The 23,292-nt window shown below is 31.8% G+C and overlaps 1 protein-coding gene across 1 annotated transcript in view; it reads right to left on the reverse strand.

Moving 5' to 3' along the window:
* Window positions 1–252: 252 nt before the first annotated feature.
* The window catches only part of LOC145293222 (inactive hydroxysteroid dehydrogenase-like protein 1), a 33,904-nt gene continuing 10,864 nt past the window's right edge, over window positions 253–23,292 (reverse strand). Inside the window, exons 2-8 of the mRNA XM_080139763.1 lie at window positions 20,039–20,161; window positions 17,976–18,086; window positions 9,685–9,743; window positions 8,148–8,192; window positions 5,386–5,420; window positions 1,098–1,407; window positions 253–524 (exon numbers count right to left, since the gene is read on the reverse strand). Coding sequence (XP_079995889.1) covers window positions 390–524; window positions 1,098–1,407; window positions 5,386–5,420; window positions 8,148–8,192; window positions 9,685–9,743; window positions 17,976–18,086; window positions 20,039–20,161 — 818 coding nt within the window. The 3' untranslated portion in view covers window positions 253–389. The remainder of the gene's footprint in view (window positions 525–1,097; window positions 1,408–5,385; window positions 5,421–8,147; window positions 8,193–9,684; window positions 9,744–17,975; window positions 18,087–20,038; window positions 20,162–23,292) is intronic.

Below are 23,292 nucleotides of genomic sequence, written 5' to 3' on the forward strand. Positions count from 1 at the left end.
TTGAATACGACATATTCATTCCATGATTGGTACATAGATCATAAAGATTTTTCTGGATTTTCGTTTTTAAACGTACAAGAATTCTGGACAAATCATATCACCTCATGTTATATAAAGATTTTCTGCATTTTTTTTTTTTTATTTGTAATTAGGTTGAATTCTAAATAAGAACCATATTTTCAATTTTTATACAAGTTTTTCCATCAGATTTTCATGTTAAAAAAAAAACAAAACTGCTAATTAAAGGCCAAACCTTCCAGCTTAACTATTCTTGGGAATTGAGAAAAGAGAGTAAACACTTGAAACTTTAAAAAAATATATATATATTTAAAATTTTTTTTTTTTTTTTTTTTTTTAATTGCTGCCCCCCACCCCTTCATAAGCTGCTCTCATTGTTCCGGTGATCGAACAGTACCAGGTCTTCTTCCCATAGAAACAAGTCTTCTGCGTCGCCGTAGTCCGTTGTTGAGGCGAGTAGCACCCCACATCCATAAAGAATCTGGAAGCATTGTTAGCAACCATAGCTGAAGAGAGAGAGAGAAATGGATAAGAAATAAAAAAAAGATTAAATAGTATATCAAATGGAAATCAAGAGAAAAATAGAAGAGAAATATTAAAAATGATGATAAATTAGTGTAAGAAGAATGCAAATGCTCCCTCAGATTATCACTTATTTTTTAGGATTACAAAGACGGTCTTAGGTTAACATCACAAGAGGAAATTGAACACAAGTTAGGTTCGTATTTCACATCAAAGTAAAAAAAAAAAAAAAAATAAATAAATTCAAAAGCGAGGCATTTATAAACTCATTGACAGATGGAATCAAATTATAGAAAGCAAAGGTTGTTAATGATATGAATAAAGATTTTCAAAAACTTTTTTTTTATTTTCAAATGTTCACAGAATGACCAGTAGCAATATATTATATATGAAAGATGCCGCTGTGAAATTTCCACAGGTCCCGCTAGATTTTCAAAATCACAGGTTTCCATTTCCAAGATGAAATTTTAAAATTTTTTCATCGACCTGATATTAACAAGAACAATCTCGTTAGATACGACTAAAAATTAGAGAATAAATGTTTGAAAAGAACCCACCATAATGGAATGTGGCAAATAGCCTGTGGTCCTGGCTGAATATCCAAGTGTGGCAACTGCATTCCGAGCATAGACGCTAGCTGAAGGAATTAGCAGGTTCGGATTCGATAAAGTCTCACTGTACTGAGTCATTCGCGTGGCCACGTAGAGTGGGGTCAAACTCTGAATGATCACACCACTGTTTTTGTATTCATACTTGAGGGCCCGAACAAAATAGTCAACATATTTCTTGGTGCCTGCATAGACCGTCATCTGCGGCGTGATTTTGATACAACTAGCTGATGACATCGTGACAATAGCACCTCGGCCACTAGCAAGATAAAAGAAAAAAGCATTAGCGACATGAACACAAAATTAAAAGAAAAAAATTACATTTCTGAATGATGAGGATTGATAATTTGTATTGCTCAAACCACTGCTCTCAATTTGAGTTTTAATCTTACATGTCAGTCGATATAACCTATGATTTTCTTTGTGGTGTAACGGATAAAGTATTTAATTCAGTTCTAAGTGACACTCTTCTGATGATTCAAGGATCGATCCTCAATGCAAGAGGTACTAAGAATACAATTGCGAATTATTTAAGAGTCCTACCTGGTCATGGCTGACGGAATGAAAGCATGGTACTCCAGTGGATTAAATAAAGAATTTCGTTTGGATTTCCGTGCAGATTCCAAAAGTTCAACAAGATTTACCTGAAGAAGATTAGGTTACATTGGCCGAAACATTGTGAGAACAACACTCAAGATGAGAACAGTATTCCAAATAATCAAAATAGAAAAATTATACATTTTTGGAAACTTTCAGTTTGAATTCATCAAGAAAAACTGAGGAAAACTTTGGGAAAAGTCACTAAATCATGGCATGAGTTTATTGCGAGAAAAAAAAAAACTGTAGGCATTAGGGGTTTTTTTTTGTTGTTAAATATAGATTTTTTTTTGAGAAATACACATTTTAAATATGTAAACATTAGGTAAAGAATAACAAGTTATCCAAAAAAATGGCCATCCATTTGAACAATATTGGATAATTTTACATAATGTTTACATATTTAAAGTGTCTATTTCTCAATACAAAATGTGTATTTCTCAATAGATTTTAACTCAAAAAGATTCCTCATGTAATATTTAATTAAAAAAAAAAAATTGTTTCAATGCATACACAGAATTTTTTTTTATCTTGCAATACACTCACGCCATGATTTAGCGACTTTGCCAAACTTTGTTACATGTCAACACGACTCTTCTTTGGACTATTGATTAATATTTACAGCATATTCCAACTGATCTTCTTTGGGTGTATAGTTCATTTATGCATCAGCTATTTTCCCCTGTATTTAAAGATTATTTGTGTATATTGATGTTTCTAGTGTAAATCCTTTTTCTCGTCTTGAAAGACTCTTAGATCCAGTGCTTCTTCTTGATTTACTAACGATGAACAGAACAAACAGCCTCAAACACCTACCTGGGTTACTGAAAATTACAGGTTAAAAATATTCCAAATTAATAGGCTCTAGAATGGCAATATTTAGCCTGGTAAATTTCTACAACTGTCAATTCACTGGGTAGAGGTCTATGATTAACAAATAGAAATTTGATAATTCAAGAGTTCTTAGTTGTTGGTTTGCACACTTGTTGCTTACATAGCAATTAACATTCAATTTCAACTAAATGGAATTCCATAAATTAAGTTCATATCATTCAACATGAATTATAGCATTGGGGGTGAAACCCACCATAAATGGTTGAACAAATATACAAACGTGAGCTGCAAATGGTGAATGTTGACTCTCCAACATCCAAATGGCAACTAAATTTAATACAAATTAGGCGGTAAAAATTTACTTTAACTACCTTCAAAAATTGAAGCACAGAGTAAGAATTGTGAAGAACGAAGAGGGAGAACAGGGTTCATACAGATTTTCATTGTCCATTTTCAAGGACTTTTCAAGGCTTTTAAAGTTTTTCAAGCCTTCTTCAGACAAAATTCTTGGGATTTGTTTTACAATCCACAGCGACTCAAACAAGTGATGAAAAATGAAATATGCAACAAATAAATGTTACCATAGCCAATAATATCTGCATCATTTTTTGGTGTTTTTAAATTGTTTTAAATGCTTTTGATTTCATCTCAAATATCAGGTTGACAAGAAAGTCCTTGCAGGTTTTTAACTTTTAAATTCAGATGAAGATAGCTCAAACAAAAATTTATTGATCAAAATAACCACCATTGGAATCAACTAACTTTTGCTAACGCAAAACAAGTGTATTTATGCCAGTCATATAAAATTCTTGCATTCTGGTGGAAATAAAATCTCTGAATGCATTTTTGATATCGCTTAGGTTTTTGAAGTGCTTCTCACGCAGAAAGTTTTCGCGATGCTTGAAAAGTGGTAATCAGTAGATGAGAGGTTTGAAGAGTATGGCTGATAAGGCAAAGTTTTGTAGCCCAATTCATTCAACTTTTGCAGGGTTGGTTTAGCAACAGGCAGTCAAGCAATGTTGTGGAAGAGAATTGGGCCTTTTCTGTTGACTAATACTAAGTGTTGTTACCAAAGTTTCTGATGCATTTCATCCATTTATTGACAGTACTTCTTCCCCGTAATGGTTTCACCTGCATTCAAAAAACTATAATAGATGAAACCAGTCATAGACCACCACACAGTCAACATGATCTCCCTTTGATGAACTCTGGCCTCGGGAAGCATCATGGAGTTTTGTCAATGTTTAATCACTGAGCAGAAGGTCGCCGGTTGTTGTAAAGAACCCACTTTTTATCACAAGTCACAACCTGATCAAGAAACGGATAGTTCTTGTGTAAAAGACAGAAAGATAACACTTCATAACAGCATTTCTTTTGGTTGTCGTTCAATTCGTGCGGCACCCTTTTATCAAGTTTTTTGTTTTTCCAATCTCTCTCAAGTGGTTGGAAATCATTGTATACGTTACATCTAATTCAGAAGCAAGTTCTCAAACAGTTGTGCATGGATTGGATTTGATTAAGGCTCTTAATTGATCGGTGTCAATATCCAATGGCCGACCACTATGCTCATCATCTTCAAGAGTTGTCACCACAAAATTTCTTGAACCCCCATTGTGCTGTGTGTTCAGTAGTGGTTCCTGGGCCAAACACTTTGTTGATATCGTGAGCTGTTTCAGCAGCTTTTCGGTCTAGCTTGAATTGAAATTTTAAAAAATTGCGCAAACTTGCTTTTTTTTTTTTCTCCATCTTGTATTCAACGTTCTGAAAAGACAACTGTTTTAAAACGATTGTAATTTAAATGATTAGATAGAGCAAAAAACACTCTTTAAAATGACAAAGTATTAGAATGAAAGCTTATCTGAAAATCAACATCATTTGAAATCAACATTCAAAATTCTGCAAGAACTTTCTTAATATAAATAGTGAATGCCTTCACAGTATTTAGACTAAATTAAACTATATTTATAATTGACTAGCAGAGGGGGGGGATACCCGGCATTGCCCAGGTGTTGAGAAGTGGTACAGTAAGGCTATTGAGCAACCCAGACAAAAAAAGTTTCAATCAAAATAGCAGTGAGTGCTTGTGTGACCACAAAAAAAAAAATTAGCCACAGTAGCCAGGCTCGAACCTGTAATGCGAAAGAGGAAGAGAAAGTGAAAAAAAGCAAATGTGTTAGCCATCTCACCAACAGCGCACTTGTGACATCACGACCTTCAAAATAATGTCTTTTAAACTTGTCTTGAAATTGCTAGGCGTGAATGACTTGCAAAAATGTTGACGCAAAAAGTGACCTCACCTTGCAAAAAAACGTTCCAGTTGACCGTCAAAGAATTAATGTTTTCGGACAATTTTTGGATATTTGTTGTCCGAGACATTGATCTTTCTAACGATGCCAATTTTATCTGTTTGTTGCGTGTGTCAAAAGTTTTTGGCAGACATACAAACAAACACACACACACGTACTAATATACATTTTGCCTTTCATATAATAGATTATAATAGGCAATAATTTATTTGAATTATTTGCATTACTCTTCTCATCTGGAATGCTATGTGTTATGAATAACAATTCGGCTGATATAACCTTAAACCTTCAGGTGTATCTTGTACAACTGATACAGATTTCCGAATTTGGCAGAAAAATTACGGAGTTCAACGCGATACACTTGAAGATCAGGTCACATCTTCCAAAATATTGTGAAAATAATGTTCCAGATGAGAACAGTAGTCTAAATAATCTAAAATTATCAATCTTCATCACAAAAATTCACAAACAAAATGAATGAAATAAAATTGTTTACCTACCGTTTCACCATTTGTGGCAGAATCATATGGGTCATCTGAAAGAAGCAAAAAAAAAAAAAAAAGGGGATAGAATTTATTTCATATTTCAAATATCTTTTCTTTCTTTTTTTTTTAAATTATTCTTAAATATCATTTCAATTAATCTGACAAAAAACTGAAGGAAAATAAATATAACCAGGGATGTGAGTAGCTAATTGGAAAGAAAAGCTGAAATTCTGATGACTTTTACAATCGTTTTTTTGTTTTTTTGGAGGGGTGGGTGCATGGCACTTGTGTGTGTGCGTACAGAGAGGAGGCAACTCAAGAAAAACAATTTGCATTATTTGGATTATTCGGATTACTGCTCTTAAGTGCAATTCGCAAAACGTTTCTTTCTTCAGGTGTATCTTGTCTGACTGAAATTTTTTTTTGTTGAATTCTGGAATCTGCATGGAATTTTAAATGGAACTCTTTGTTTAGTCCACAGCTCATTCCATCAACTATGACCGGGCAAAAGTCTTACCTCACTTAGAACTGAATTTACTTAGTAAATTATCCATTACGCCGTGGGTCCTTGTGGCATAACGGATAAAATACTAAGTAAAATTCAGTTCTAAGTGACACTCTTCCGAGTGTTGAAAGTTCAATCCTCAGTGTGTGCGATACTAAGAATACAATTGCAAATCATTTAAGATTTCTACCTAAAGAAGGTCGAAGTTACACTAACCGAAATTCTGAGAATGACACTCAAGATGAGAACAGTTTAAATAATCCAAACAATGCTCATCTAAAAAATTGAGAAACTAAAAACAACTTGGAGGATATGCAAGTGAAAATGCATTTGAAATAATTTAACAAGTGTTTCATGAGTAAAAATATTAATATTGTTGAAAAAAGAAAAAGAAAAAAAAAAAAAAGAACCAGACAAATTTAGAAGAAAATTAATTGACAAATTAACTGAGCTGACAGATAAATTTTTCAGGATTTTTTTTTTTTTTTTTTTTTTTTTAAACTCTGAATAGTTTCAACTATTTCTTAGTTAAAAATACATTTGAAATAATTTGAGTATTTCATGAGTAAAAATATTAATATTGGTGAAAAAAGAAAAAGAAACAGACAAATTTAGAAAATTAATTGACAAATTAACTGAGCTGACAGAAAAATTTTTCCGTTTTTTTTTTTTTTTTTTACGAAACAACTCCGAACAGTTTCAAATTAAGAGAAATGTAACAAATGCACATGTGGAGGAAGAAGTCTAACGCTTCTACCTTCATCATGAATCATTTAAAACCTTAGCTTTTACGGTAAAATTAACATTTTCAGTTTTCAAAGAGAACTCTCATGAGGGACAAAAGGAAGGTAAGAAAATACAAGATAGAGAGAGGAAAAGAAAATAAAAAGAGGAAAAGAAAGGAAAGATAAAATGAGACTGAAGGAGAAATATAATCTGGCCAAATAATAGAGAAAAAATAAGTAGGGCTTTGGTAATTAAGCAGAAAGATTAAAGAACAACAAGAAAAAAACAAATTTCAATTTCCCAAATTAAATTTTACATACAAGAATCTTTGCAGAAATTATTTGTTTTTTTTTTGGGGGGGAGGGGGGGATAAAAAAAATGCAGAATTCTGCTCAATAGCAAAAAACTCATATCTAAATACATAAATATTTTAAAATACAACAGTTTTTATTCATGTAACACTATTTCTAGTACTGAACAATGCTGGGTTGCCTTGCTAAGCAAACTCAGCGAGTCATGTTATGGGTTGACACTTTGTCAAAAAATCCCAGATGACCGAAGGAATGATGAGATATTAGAAAAAGGAATGTCCCCATGATAAATACAAATAACAATTGTTGAATTAATCTAGTTGGTATTGGCAAGAAAGATTGTCAACTGCCGGTCATCTGTTTTCTATTTGTAAAACTAAATGATGCTTTTTGTTGATAATGGATTCAGTAAAAATTAAAAAATGGCATGTTTACGTTTTTAGGTCAAGAGTTGATAGGGAGGTTGTGAACACATCAATGGGAGACCTCCCAGAAAGTTGACATGAGAACAAGAAATAATTTAAATGATGCTAGAACAGTATTGTAAAAATATAATATAGCTAAGAACCGATTTTTTGGGAAAAAGAGATCTCAGAAGAAAGAGAGGGAGAAAAGAGAAAATGGTGATCTCATAAAAACCAGATGCCCAGCAAAATTAGGGCTCTTTTCCCTTGTTGGCCGAAAGATACAGTAAACTACTTGTAAACTATTTAAAAAAAAAAAAAAAAGAGAGAGAGGATCCTGAGAACTAGCCCCAAAAATGGCACTGTGCATGCACAACTGCACCGAAAGCATGGCTTGTACTCATTTGTATACATGTGGGGTGTGGGGGATAAAAGACCGTGAATTGTCTTGCATAGGCAGTATTTGTTTCAGAACCAGTGTCCCACACATTGTTTCAGAAGAAGGATAGGGAGGAGAGTAGGAAACGACCAAAATGTAAGAGAGCAGACAGCTATATGCAAATACCAAGCTGTGAGCAAAATGACATCATGGTAAGGAAAAAAAGAGACTATAAAAACAGAACACATTTAAGACGATCACACACGGGACGTTACAGCGGTAACAAGAGAATGAGGAAATAAATATAAAAAAATTTTTTTTAAAATGAGTTAAAGTTATTTTCTATTCTTTGTCTGCTTTGTGTTGGTTCCCGGACAATAATACAAAAACAAAAAACTCATACATTTTGATTAATGTCATTTTTCGATATTAAAATGTAAAGCAATACTCACCATTGTTGTAGCCATTATATTGACGTTAATGAGCTCCCAAAGTCGCTGGTTAAAAAAAAAAAGAAAAAGAAAGATATGTAATCGTTATTTCTATGTAATGTGATGACCAAGGAAGCAACATTCATCATATTATTTATTCATCTTTCTGCTTATATTTCAAATCTAGCAATACAAACTTAAATATAAAAAAAATATAAAACCAGTTAAATGTATAATGTGGTATGCTTGTAGAAAATTGATTTGTGAAATTCTGGTATCAGCAGAAGCTCACACACACAATTAATGAAGATGGTTGGTTACATAGATTGGCGCTTCTACATTATTGGGACGAGATTTCGTAGTCAACAAATGGAGTTTTCAGATTAAAAAAAATGGTTTTAACTGATTTTTTTTGTCAATTCTAATAAGTTACAATGGTAACTTCCAAATTATGCAGTCGGAATTACCTGAATATTACTGCAACTTTCATTGTGTTAGCGGGTGAAAAATTATTGCCATCTTGTTTGAATCAAAACAGAAAATTACCTCCCTTTTGAACTGTGTTTTACAATCGTTTTCTTCAAAGTCTATTTTCTTTAACAAATAATTTTCTGCCTTATCGATTTTCATAATTTTTTTGATATAATCATTTTAGAAATATGAGGAATACGTAGATACCATTGTTTTCATGTGAAATTCAGTTTTACGATTTTTTTAAATACTGTCCCAATAGTGTAGAAGTGCATATAGTTCTTATAACTAAAGCTTGGTGGCGCAACTCCCTTTTGCCACACACACACACATATATATATATATATATATATATATATATATATATATAAAAATGATCTTTTTGCAAATATAGGTTTTTAAGCTCTGGCTATTGTGATAGATGCCCTTGGCATCTTGGTAGTATGGACACCAAATGCCTTCTCAAGGTCAATGGATCTTAACTATATAAAGTGAGAGAATCAACAATTAATTCTGGTTTTTACATGGGAACATTTATAAACTGTACACTTCATTCATAAGTTAAAATGTATGGTTGTCATATTTGTGCCAATTTTACTAATCTACACAATAAAATAATTGTAATCAAAATGTAGTGATTGTTGTTTTTAAACCTCATTTCATCTTGTTGCACTACATGCTTTTCTCCATTATCATCTGTAAGACCTGAAGTTTGACAACAAACTGGATGACTTTTTTTTTTTTTTTTTTAATTGAGTTAATAAATCAATATTGCGACAATGACTCTTGTGGTTATCAATTTCCAACTATTTCTATGCAAATTTCAACTGTAAAGATATCAAGGTAACACGGTTCAAATGTAGGTATCTATTAAAAGTTTTTTTTCAAACAACTGCGCTCAAAGGGATGATCAAAATCTTAAAAAGATCTCTTGGTTAGTATATCTGAGTTAGCGGGTAAATGTTTGGCATCTGGTAGGATGCCTCATACCCAGCTTGAACAAACTGATAAGTAAAAAAATTTTTTTTTAATTTTGAGAGACAATAGAAAGAAAATTGATGAATAAATTAAAGCGAAAACTACTTACTTCTTCAGGTACTTCCAGAAAAAGTTGTGGATAATCATACGTAACACCAACATTGTTTACTGAAAAGGAAGAAAAGGAAATGTTTATCCAATTTTTTAAATTTTTTTATTACATTTTCACCCCAAACAAGGCATATTGCCACTTTGTTGTAGGGGCTACTATCAGGGACATGGGCATCAGGGGTACTGTGTAGGGAGTTGGGCAGCAAGATGTGGGTTCACGTTGCACTTGAACTTTTGCAAGTCAGTACAGTTGGGGAAGCAGGGACCCGGCAGGGAATTCCAAAGTCTAGCTGTCCTGGGGAAGAAACTACTGGAGTAGAAGGCTCTCTTACATCTAGGGATCTCTACTGTGAAGGGGTGGGATTTAGCTGCTTGTCGGGGGGTATTTACGTCGAGGGGGCACAAGTGCTTGCAGTTCGTCAGAGCATTCACCGTTAAAGTACTTGTAGAAAAGGCAGAGGGATGCAACATTTCGTCGATGGGACAGGGGCTGAAGTTTAGATGACAGTTCAGAACCTATCAGATTGCATTTATCTTAATTTTGTCCAGACAAAGTATGTTTGGAGGAGGAGAGCTGTGTCCACCATCTTAGGTTTGGTAAATATGCAAGAAAAAAAAAGAAACATTGATACAGGAGGTTTGTGAGAAATTTAACGATTTTTGTAAAGAAAAAAAAAAGTCACTGCACAACAAATCTCAGATAAAAAAAAAAAAAAAAAAAAAAAAAAAAAAAACTGTTGCAGTTATTGTGTTTGACTCGGCGGGAGCAAATTATTACACAATGGTTATTTTTTTGACCTGGAAAGTTTGCCAAAAAACCTTCACTTGAGACCGATTTGAAACCCTTTTTCTCTCAGCTTGAAAAACGTGACGCCATTCGCTATCTCAACTCATACCTCTTGTGTAACTTTTCTACTTCCACTTAATTTTCACCTTTCATGCCAACCATCCTTAATTTAATCATGAGAATGATTGCTTTGTAGATGAGTTATTGTGACATGTACTCAGTGTGACCCTTGCCAAACCCACACTAGCTAACTGGTTATTTAAGAGTACTTTCCCCTTCTGAGAGCGAGGTGGATAGATTTTTAAAATTCTGCCGACTGCTACATTTTTGCGAGTTCTTGCGAACAAGGTCATAATCATTTTTGGTATTTGACTCCTGATAGAGTTGGAGGGAGGGGAGGGGCGTAATTTATCGATATTTTGCAACTTTTTACACCTGATCCAACTCTGATCTACAAGCTACTCATTGCGGTTAAAACAATTTTTGACAGTAGATAGGGTTGGAAAATAGGATAGACCAAAAACAAATGATTGAGAAAAGCAAATTTCAGAATGGGATAGAGAACACCTTGTCCAAGGGTGTCCAAGGCAATTAAGTACCCTTTCCAAGACAAATTTTATTTTCCTCACCAATGTGACCTTGATAGGTACTATCATTCTAGATTATATGGAACCTAAGAGTAATGGTGAATAAAGTGTGACTACATACTCCACAAGTCTTCGAAATTAGAGCTCTTGCCATCAGATGTATTTTAAAGTAATATTCAGGACTTGTAATAGTAATAGAAGTCAAATGAGGGGAGGAAGAAAAGAGTTCAGCATTAAAAATCTACCAGGTATTATTTTGATACTTGCAATTTTATTACTAAAAATAGAGATAATATTCTTGAAATTTGTAAGTTTAATGAACCAATACAACACAGAATTTAAGAAAAAAAAAATTTATATATTCAAAATCTTAATTTTAATGATACCCATTATCAAGCAGAGAAATGACAATGACGTATATCCTCAAACTGAGTTGATTTTGAATGGACAAATTTTTCTTAAAAAAAAAACAAAAAAAAAAAAACAAACTTATAATTACAATTCAAATTTAAACACACTAAAGAAAAAAAAAAATCTCTAGATAATATTTTTTGTACACTATTCTTATTTTAATTTCTTATTAAAATAACACCTACTGAAAATTTATTGAAATGGCTGGTTAGTCAGAATCAAACATTGATTTGTCATAGGCAACTTTGAAAATCTGGCTGGCTTAATTTTATATTTTAGAAGAAAATATAGGTAATATTTTTAGTACATCACTTCTATTTATCTCAGTCTACTTAAAATTAGAAAATTTTTTTCAAGAAAATTGAATAACAAAAAATGGAAAAAGGATTATATGTCTGCAATTTATTAATAAATACCCAATGTCTCTCATTTTTGTGTGACGTGAATCCATAGTGGGTGGGGCAATAATCCAGAAAGGGTGTTCCCCCTCTTTGTTAGTTATATGCATGTATGTATGCAGCAGACAACGCTCATGCATATAACGCCTGAGCGAAAGTTAAGCAGATGAATACCTCACTCAGCCCCAGTGGTGTCACGTAGGCCAGACATCACCGCAAGGACAAAACACAAAAGAGATTAATGTTAGCAGGAGAAAAAAAAAAAAAAAAAGAAAATGTGAAAAAAACTTGGTGAAATCAGTCAGAAATGTCCAAGCTCGAGATGAAGACAGAAAACTAATTGTCTCACTTACAAGCCACAAATGACCAACAGTGGTAAATTAGGTGTCACGTAATGGAATACTGCAACGAAAAGGGTTAATAAACTACAGACTTCTCCAATCTAGCAGAAAAGGGCAGATCATCAAAATGAAAGATGACAAAGTGAAGATATATTTAGCAGCATATGTAAAAAAAGAATATATTTATATTTATATATATATATATATATATATATATATATATATGGAGCCAAACATGGCAACACATGAACTTTTTTTCAAATTAAAGGGCAGATTACTCCAAAGAAAATGATGATTGAAAGCGAGTGGATGGATGGATATATATATATATATATATATATATATATATATATATATATATATATATGGCAAGAAGGAAGTAATCCACCCATAAACTCTCCCATATAACAAAACACTGGTTAAAACCTTTAAAGAAATATACCAAAGTTTGAACCAAATTGGATGGTATGTGTTTATATGCATGAAGCATTAAGACCCATAAAGGAATCACATTGGATAATATCATCACATATGGAATCAGTTGCAAACCTTCGAAGGAAAAATAATATCTCTGGGACATTTCATCTGTTTGGATAATACCGTTTCTTAAACTAAAGTATTTTACATTCATGCCTCCCCCCTCCCCCATCTCCTCAATCCATCCTATCCCTAGTGAATTGTTGAATATTTTTGTTTTCTTTTTGAACATTTGTGTTTAAATGTTTTTGAAATATTGTTTTGCATTATATAATGGGGATATAAAAAAAAAAAAAAAGGAAAGAGAAAAACGACATTATTTTGTTAATCTTTCTAATTTTACTCCATCATTCCTTGACTTGATGGGTGTTGTCTGCATATCCTTTTGAGATCATCAATTCTTATTGTATAATAAATATATTAGTAGTCTGGCAAGGCCACAGGGGAGACAACCGAAGCTGTCGGCCAGAACACTATGTAGGCAAATTTGGCCATATTTTATTGGTTTGAAAATATAGATTCTTTTATACCAATTGGCATAAAATTTTAAGAATAGTATTTTAATCTTCAAAAAGCCTGCAAATTTTCATGTAGTTTCGTCCCATAGAATCAAAGATATGAGCATTTCAATTTAGCTATGAGTGTATATATATATATATATATATATATATATATATATATATATATATATCTCAAAATATAAATTAGGGGGGGGTCACCAACAATGTGTATTTTTAACATTATTTTATTATTCAGTTTTGGTTTTTCATTGAAAATTATGTTTAGATCATTGTAATGTTTTCAAATCATTGAAATAGTTTTTAACACGTTTCAGACGTTCTGTGAAGCGTCCTCTTCAGAAAGTATTTAAAATGTAAGATATTTAGAATATACTCAAGATGTGTTTAAAATGTAAAAGAGCATTTTCGTAGTTCATTTGAAATTGTCCGAGCGGTGGAAACGTGTGTAAATGATTCTACTTTTCATTTGTATGTTCAAATTTTATTACTGGTTCATTGGGGACGGACTGCGATCACTGCTGTTTTATGTTTCTCTCTCTCTTCTTGTGTTTCTACTTATCTTTTCTCATTTTTTTTCCTTTTTTACTCTTGAGTGGAGGTGAGAGCACATTGGTACTTGGTCAACTGGGTGTGTGCGTGTTTTCTTGTATTGGATCACAGTTACCTTCGTAGGGAAGCAAATAACTTTATAATACTATAAAACAGAACACACATTCTACAGACCAATTCAAAAAAACTCACACACACCCTACCCTACGCACCCAGTTGACCAAGTACCAACATGCTCTCACCTCCACTCAAGAGTAAAAAAGGAAAAAAAGAGAAAAAACAAAGAAAGATAAGTAGAAACACAAGAGAGAGAAACATAAAACAACAGTGACCGCAGTCCGTCCCCAACGAACCAGTAATAAAATTTGAACATACAAATGAAAAGTAGAATCATTTACACACGTTTCCACCGCTCGGACAATTTCAAATGAACTACGAAAATGCTCTTTTACATTTTAAACACATCTTGAGTATATTCTAAATATCTTACATTTTAAATACTTTCTGAAGAGGACACTTCACAGAATGTCTTAAACGTGTTAAAAACTATTTCAATGATCTAAACATAATTTTCAATGAAAAACCAAAACACTGAATAATAAAATAATGTTAAAAAATACACATTGTTAGTGACCCCCCTCATTTAAATATACATCTTTCTCTCGGATTTTCTTAACCCATTTAATATACACACACACACACAACCTTTTTTTGCAATTTCCAAGTTCAAAATCTCAGCGACTATTGATCAGAATTTAATAAATGAAGGCTTGTTGGAAAGCTAATGACTTGAGTTGTATAGTAGACTAGATACACAATTTTGGGATATACCAAGACCGTCTTAAAAGACAAGATGGCCGGTGGGCAAAAATAATTTAATCTGCTGACGTCATCACGGATAGTCCCTTTACCGGTGTCAAGCATTGCTTGACTCAAGCAACCAACTGTTGTCACCGGTAGATATCGTCATAATGTATTGTAATATTTCTTTTTTTATTAAAATGCCTTCACGGTGCATCGTTCCAAATTGCAGAGGAAATTATCGTAAAGGACCGAAAGTTACAGTATTTTCATTTCCGAAAGATAAAGAATTATCTTGTCTATGGATTAATGCAGTAAAAAGAAAAGATTTTACACCATTTCCATTCAGCAAAGTAAGTTTTAACGTGCTCCCCCCCCCTGTATTTAACACGATGTAACTATAATTTAATTCAAGATTATCATCCTAAGTTTTTTACCATTCAAAAGAAGAAGATTCAAATAAATTGCTAATATTAAAAAAAAATTTTTTTTTTACAGCATACAAAACTAAGGAAAATGCGAGACATTTACAATATCGACTCTTTAAAACACATTCTTTTGAACAGACGATTTTTTTAAGCTGTTGACACACGTTTTAAAAATCTAGCAAAAATTAATTTTCCTGAAATTTTTCAATATTTAAAAATAAATTATGCCGGCTGATAAAATTTTAAAACTTTTTTTAAAGCTAGAAAGATAAAATTTTAAAAATACTTATTTATATATATATATATATATATATGAAACTAAACTAAAAAAAAAAAAAAAAAACGCGCGTTCACTCGTGGTGTTACAATTCATATTATTAACGTATTTTAACAAACTGAAAATATGGATATAAAAAAATGATTTTGCATGTTATTTTTGTTATGTGGTGAAATAATCTTAAATAAGAAACATGATTTTTTCTTTAGGTTAATTATTTTTTTACTGAGCAATACTTCATGAATTTATTAATGTTTTAAAAAAATGGTTAAATATGAAGAATAACTCCACCTTCGAGAATTCCTTTAAAATTACCACTTTTATAAGTTTTCGGGTGAGCTGAAAACGAAAATAACATTTAAAATTAAGGCAAACGAGTATTTTCTAAGATATCTTTTAAAAAAAAAAAAAACTACTTGTTTCCTGGAATTTTAAAGGATTTTCCGAGGGTAAATAGTGGTCACAAAGTGGATGGTCAGTTTACGTTAAATTATTATAGAAAAGTGATCCCCCGTTTTTTTTAACTAACATTTCTTAGAAACTACTCGCTTGCCTTAATTTTAAATGTTATTTTTGTTTACAGCGACCTCAAAAATCTATAAAATTAGGAATTATAAAGGAATTTTCCAAGGTGAAGTAATTCTTCATATTTACCAAAAACTGTTTATGACTATTTTAGTCAACAACAACAAAAAAAAGTTCATTAATAATTATTTTTCTATCTTATCGTTTTTTTGTCATGTAATTTTGGGTTTGTATTACTGTACACATAGATTCGAAAAAGTTGTCAAAAAACAAATATATAACAAATAAATGTTATCAAAGGCAAGATAAGCTACTTTTCTACCAAACTGGATATATTTTTTGTGTTTTTATTCAATGTAACATTTATTCAGCTCGAAAAACATGCAGTGTTTACCGATGTATTGGACAATTCAAAATGGCGGCCGACTCTCTCTTAAACACGGTAAGTTCGAGAAAAGATGTTATAAATAATAAACTAGACAAAATACTATTAAAAAAAACACCGAATATATGTCAACCTATGTCACGGTAATATATATTGAGCGAATTTCTAACAGTATTTTGTCTAGTTTATTATTTATAACACCTTTTCCCGAACTTACCGTGCTTAAGAGTCGGTCGCCATTTTGAATTTTTCGAATCTATGTATACAATAATACAAACCCGTAATTTTTGTAAAAGTCAAACATATGGTACGGTTTTCTTTTAAATTATTTCTTTAGGTATGTGAACTTCATTTTCGACCTGAAGACATACGGCGAGAGACTACAGCATTTGATGAAAAAACCGGAAAGTCAATCACTGCTAAATTAAAAAATCCATGTCTTAGAGATGGTGCTATTCCTAGAATACTACCAAACTGTCCCTCTATTTATCATCATCAACCACTTTTAGAGAGTCCCCTAACGCAAAGAAAATGCGTTTAGAAAACTCTGTCCTTAAGCATGTCTTATGTGAAAGTGTTGTTAAACTAATTCATCGTTCGTTTTTCAGTTTTGATTTAAAAAAATATTGTTCAAATGATTTTAAAAAAAATTCATTTCGATTTTAAAAAAAATTCATTTCGATTTTTAAAAATATTGTTTTTTTGATTGTGGTTCATTTTGATTAAAAAACATTCATTTTGATTAAAAAAAAATATTGTTCATTTTGATTAAAAAAAATATTCATTTTGATTAAAAAAAATATTCATTTTGATTAAAAAAAATATTCATTTTGATTAAAAAAAATATTCATTTTGATTAAAAAAAATATTCATTTTGATTAAAAAAAATATTCATTTTGATTAAAAAAAATATTCATTTTGATTAAAAAATAATTTAATTTTAATATTTGTTTATTGTCTTAACTCATCAAATGTTTTGCTTGTGTTCTGCTTCAAATATTTATAATCTTACATGCATAATTTACATTTAATTATATTAAATAAACTTCAAGTTTACTACAAATCAAATCGTGTTCCTTCATTTTTTTAAAATGTAATTTATAAGTAATTAAAGAACGCATTCTAATCTTTAAAATCTATAATACAACGAAATATTCAATTGCTTATAATACTTAAACAAACAACTTGTGTTTTTTTAATTTTTTTATTATTAATATTAGATGAGTTTCAGTATAAATCATCGTGTTCTTTCTTTATTTTAATCCAATTTTGAAGTTTTGTAACGCTGTCTGTAAAAATTACTGTTCATTATTGACAGTCAAGAGTTCCACATATCTTGCTTGTTGGGACCTCGGCGATGACGTCATTTTTTCAGCTGGCCGGCCATCTTTATAACGAAGGCCACGGATATACCCTAGTTGGAATTCCTGTTCAGAAAGTATCGCTGTAACATGGGAGTGATGGTCTGAAGCACACTGTAAAAATTGTTACAAGTAAAAACATGCACTGCTGAATAACAGTCTTGGAATACAGCATTATGATAAATATGTGCTACACTGCCCACCTCTCCGAAAGGAGGAAGTAATGCCTGGGAAGATGGTTTCAAGAGAACAGAATAGATACTACACTAGACTCCCCCCTCTCCTTCCCCATAAAACTGAGAATTAAAATATAATACAGTCAAAAATAGTAAACTGTATTCAACATTAAAAGAGAGTAATAGTAGTTTCGGTTTCACCTAGAGACAGATACCAACTCTCTTAAGAAAAGAATGAAAAAAAAAAAAAATTTTTTTTGCTTACCTAAAATTCCAATTTCTTTGTCTTTGATGACTGACCAAATTTTATCATATATTTGATTATTAACAGAGAAATCTACAACGATTGGAATGACATTGACCGCGAACTGACTAGCTGTAAAACAAAAATAAAATAAAAAATTACGTTTCTGAATTTTGGAGAGGAGAATTGGGAAATAACACTAAAGATGAAAACAATAGTCTGAAAAATCCAAATAATATGAAAAAAAAATTATTCAACCATTTTACAGTGCAAATACATCAACTCAAATTTAAGGTTTATCTTACAGCAATAAGAGTTCAAGTCAATTGTGTATGATTCTAATAATTGAACAAGGAATTTATTTATAACCTGAAAATTTAGTGCTTAATTGATAGTATTTTCCAGTAATAAAAGTTAATATTTTCATCTTTGGCACGGAAATCAGTAATCGTGTGTTTCCTATTATGTTCTCATTTCATCCACCTCAGCTCCCTTCATCTCTCGTTCATTGCTGCCTCTAAAGTTCTTCCATGGTTGTTAACCAAATCCTCAGCTGGCTACCAGCCAGAAAGGTAGGTAGGATGACACTGCGAATTAGCTCTCTTCTGGGCGATGATCTGCATGTCTAAACCATCAAAGACATTGAAACAGGACAGATGGTAGAGACTCAAGATTGAATTGATGCTGGAGAATAGTAGTTGGGACGCAGCTCGTTGGTAATGCAAGATGTGAAGGAGTCAATTACTTCCTCAATGATTAGCCAACATCAGCATGAATGAAGACAAGAAAAGAAGTCAGATTCTAACATTTATAACAACTTTATTGGTTATTTGTTAGTAAGAATAAGGAAACGGGTTTGTCGTGGAAAGTGTTTGTGTAAAGACGATGATTATACAGGCCTGTTGAAAGAGAGAAGAGTTCATGTATGTTTGTGTGTATACTAGTGGAAACGCGCATCACGAATGATTAGAGACAGCCGTGTAGCATAAGAAAGAAAGTTTTTTTTTTTTTTTTAAATAAATTTTGAAACAATTTTTTGAAAAAAAAAACAAAAAACAAAAAAAAAAAACAAAGAAAAATTAAAATTATTCAAAACTGAAAATAATCTTGTCAAATTTTGGCAAACTTCAAGAATTAGATGGAGTTATCTCCCCTGCCCACCCTCCTTGTAGCTGGAATTGCCAAGATGGCTGCGTCGCAATCACTCACTAAAATTTGATCTTCCTCTGTAAAAAAAAAACAAAACAAAAAAACTACTTGATCAAATTAAATGACTTTTTATCTTCATTTTTTTAATGTCTTTGCTAAACTGCATAAACACCCAAAAGTTCAAAAGATTTTTTGTCAACTTTTATTAAAAAAAAAAAAAAAAAAATCGTTTCATAAACATTTTTATTATGAAAGTGCAAATAAAGACTAATTTTGTTATTTTTATTTTTATAATTTTCAATAATTTACTTATTTCATTTTCAATAAATTGCTTCAAAATACAAATAGTGTTAACATGATTTCGTGAAGTGAAACCTTTTTTATTTAAAAAAAAAACAAAAAAAAAAAAAACAGAAGAGACTATTGAGTCATCACTGCTTCCGGAAACAAGCTTGCAGAAATAGTCAGGGGACTTTAGTTGACTATTACCCATTTTTTTTATTACAAGAATGGTTTCTCTACTCACAAGAACAGTAATCTGAATAATACAAGTCTTCATCATCATCAAACTCATCATCATAATCTGCTATTATTGGCATTGGTTTCCCCCCAATATTTTTCCAGTCAGAATTCTTTCTAGAAAGACATTGGCTACTTAAGGGAGGAAACATGTGATGGTTGCCAACATCCTAAACGAAAGTGATTTTTATGGAACAAACAGAATTCGAACCTGAGACATCCAGGTTATCAGTCTGTGTCATTAACCACTAGACTACCATCACCTTCCTTTATAAAATATGAACTTGTTAATCTCAAACAATCTGGGTTTTTTGAAATCACGCTCGTCTTTCTTTTAGACTAGCTGTAAATCAAAGGTAAACAATCCAGTCTACCCTACTATTCTATGTACAAAACGGACTAATTGAATTACTTACTAATAGTACTTGCTGTCTTTCTCAGCTGTTGTTCGCCTTTACTGATTAATATCAGGTTCATACCACGATTAGCCAGTTCGTGGGCATAAGCCTTGCCAATTCCTTCACTGCTGCCAGTCACAACTGGGGAAAGAAAGAAAAAAAATAATTGTACAGAAATCAAAAAAAATATAAAATAAAAAGATTTTTTAGAAGGATACTATAGTTTATATACAAGTCGAGATTTAAAAATCTCTTAAATTAGATTTAAAAATCGTTAAAAAAAAAAAAAAACAATCAACAGAACAATATTTTGCTGAAGACACTTTTTGATGGATACTAGATAAAATGACAGGTTTGCTTCTTCCAAAGAAAAAAATGTCGCCATTTTTTTTTTTTTTTTTTTTTTTTTTCCAAATCTGCTTGGAAAAACTGCATTTTTGAGATTAAATTAAGAGCAATAAAAACTACTTAAAAACCAAAACAAATGAGCCAGGTAGGTATAAAATTAACTTTTATTGGCTACGGTAACATTTCTTGTATATCTATAATATAAAGCTGAACATCTGTGTGTGTGTCTGGTCACGAATAGGCTCCTATATGGTTGACTATTATAGAAAACTGTTCACATATAATGTTAGATGTATCGAGACACAGGAATGGGTATGTTTGATCTGGCATAATGATGATTCAGTAAAATTGTGGGGTATGCGTACATGCCTGGTCCACAAAGTATAGAAATAAAAAATTTTTAAAATGTTTACAAGTGTTTTTGATATAGATGTACATAATACTTTGATAAGTATGCTTTAACTTAAATAGCGATGGTATGATAAAATTGTGGGGTCTGTGTTCGCGCCTGGCCTCCATAGAATGGAAATAGGCACAAACTTTAAAGACTTTTCATATCTATCGGCGTAAGTATACTTTGATAATTATGTTTCAGTTTGAAGAAATATGGTATAATAAAATTATGGGGTGTTTATTCGCGTCTAACCTCCATAGAATGAAAATATGTCACAAAGTTTAACAAGGTTTTTTTATAGATCCACAGAATATTGTGATAAGTGTTTCAGTGTGAACAGGTATGGTATGGGGTTTATCTATTTTATTTTTATTTTCATATTTTGCTTTGGTTTTGATACCCCCAAATTCGAAGCTATCTCTTTACAACCCTTCCTTTTCATAACCTATCATACTTTCATAAATCAGAGTCCATTTTCTGTAGGCTGTTTTTGAACTCAGTCAATGACGGGTACTTTTGCTAGTATATATATATATTTTTTTTGTATAGTAGTTTGTTGGCTTCTCTGCTTAATTACCTTGGAATTTTTTGTGTTATCACAAGCCAAAAAAAAAAAAAAATGTCTTTTAAACAAACGACACTTCTTCAAATAAAACAAATAGTTCTTTAGTCTTTTTGAAATAATATTTTTACACTTGTGTTATTGCTGTTACAATTACTTTAGTGTTAACACTCTTATGTTATTACGAAACAAAAAAAAACAAACAAATACTTCTTGTATTAATTAAATCATAAAAAATATTTTAATTAAATTAAAATGAAGATATGTTTTATTATTTGATAATATATGCGTTTTATTTTATTTTTTATTTAATAAGTAATCTTTTTAAATATTTTTCGTTTTTTACGTCTCAGTGACTCCGTTCCGTTGTCTTACACAATCAACCGAATTCACTTCTGGTAGCTTGATTTTTTTTCCGAGCACTGATTTAGGAGATTATGCCCCCCCCTTTTTTTTTAGACAGGAATAATCACCGGTCACGTGAGTTGCAATATTTTCCTTGGTGATAGTTACAAAGTACGTGTTCAATTTAGTAGAACGTTATAATTGAAAACTAATCCCCAAGAGTAAAAAAAAATATTTTTTTCAAATTTTGGTCAATATAAATGTAAGAAAACAGAACTGGAAATTATTCAAATTTGAATTAAAGTACGGTTTGTTGTTTATTAGGCACTTATTTTACCGTGCTGAAATAACATTTAGAAAGCCATTCCTAACATGGAGTTTTTTTGTAACTATTCTGTACTTTCACCTAACAAAGAAAAAATATATAGGCTGATATATATTCGGTGGGTTTCTAACAGTATTTTGTATAATTTTTTAGTTTGGACTCATTTTCCCAAACTTAACGTATTCACCAGTGAGCTCCCCACCATTTGGTTGGTTGTTTTTGTTTTACGGCCATATCAACCCTTTTCGGGTTATTTAATGCCGAATCCAAAGATTTTGAAGAAAAATTTTTTTAATAGAATATATTTGTTGTTTTCACGTCGGTTTCTATTTTACCCATAGTTGGGACCCTAACAGGTACTACCACTCCGACTCCAGGTCAGAGTGGACCTGGGAGCAATGGTAATTAAAGGGTGGCTCCACATTCCCCAAAGCCCACAAGCTGGGGCCTCACCACTGGATATAGTTTAAGGTCATATCCAGGACCCCCATTGAGGGACTTTTACCCTCTGCAGGGGGGCAGTTGGCGTATTCTAATGTCCCACTGACAGGGCCACCGCCATTTGTCCTTTTCAAATATACCGATAAACACAGCATATTTTTCGAACCGATTAAACATTTTACATTAAATAAAAACACTAACAACTTATCCAGTTTGGTAGAAAAGTAACTTATCTTACGTTTGATAACATTTGTTATGTTTTTTCGACGACTTTTTCAAATCTATGTGTAGGTAAATTTTTAGTTTACTGACCCCTCGGCATTCACCTTTAATTTGTCGACTTTTAAAGGTTTTCGAGTACGTTGAGAACGAATATCGTATTTATTTTTCACGCAAACACTCAGTTATCTGTATTTGAAGACATTCAGTATCCAACGTAATCTATCATTTTTAATGGCGGCCATCTTGTTTTCCAATAACGAAAAAAGGCTAAAAAAGGCTAAATATGCCACATGTAACTCGAATCCCCTCTTCCCCATTACCGGCCTGGGCGCAAAAAGAAAAAAAAAATTTATTGGAGGGAGGGGGGGACAAATTCCAAGAAATCTTGAACGAAATGAAAGAACGTAAAGACAAGACCACAAATTAAAAGCAGTATTGAGAGTAATATTTATCAAATTAAAAAGGTAAATATTATCTTTCGCTACATTCTACAACACCGACCACACTAATTTGTTTTTTTTTTTTAGGGTATTCGATGTTGCTGGCTACAAATCTGATGATCAAATCCGTCGCAAATTTAAGGTTTGCATGGTATTAACCCCTTTTAATTGATCTAACAACACACCCGCCCCCCC

Source organism: Euprymna scolopes, chromosome 14 (assembly GCF_053919585.1).
Source record: "Euprymna scolopes isolate OS-2025 chromosome 14, ASM5391958v1, whole genome shotgun sequence".
Taxonomy (NCBI): Eukaryota; Metazoa; Mollusca; class Cephalopoda; order Sepiida; family Sepiolidae; genus Euprymna; species Euprymna scolopes.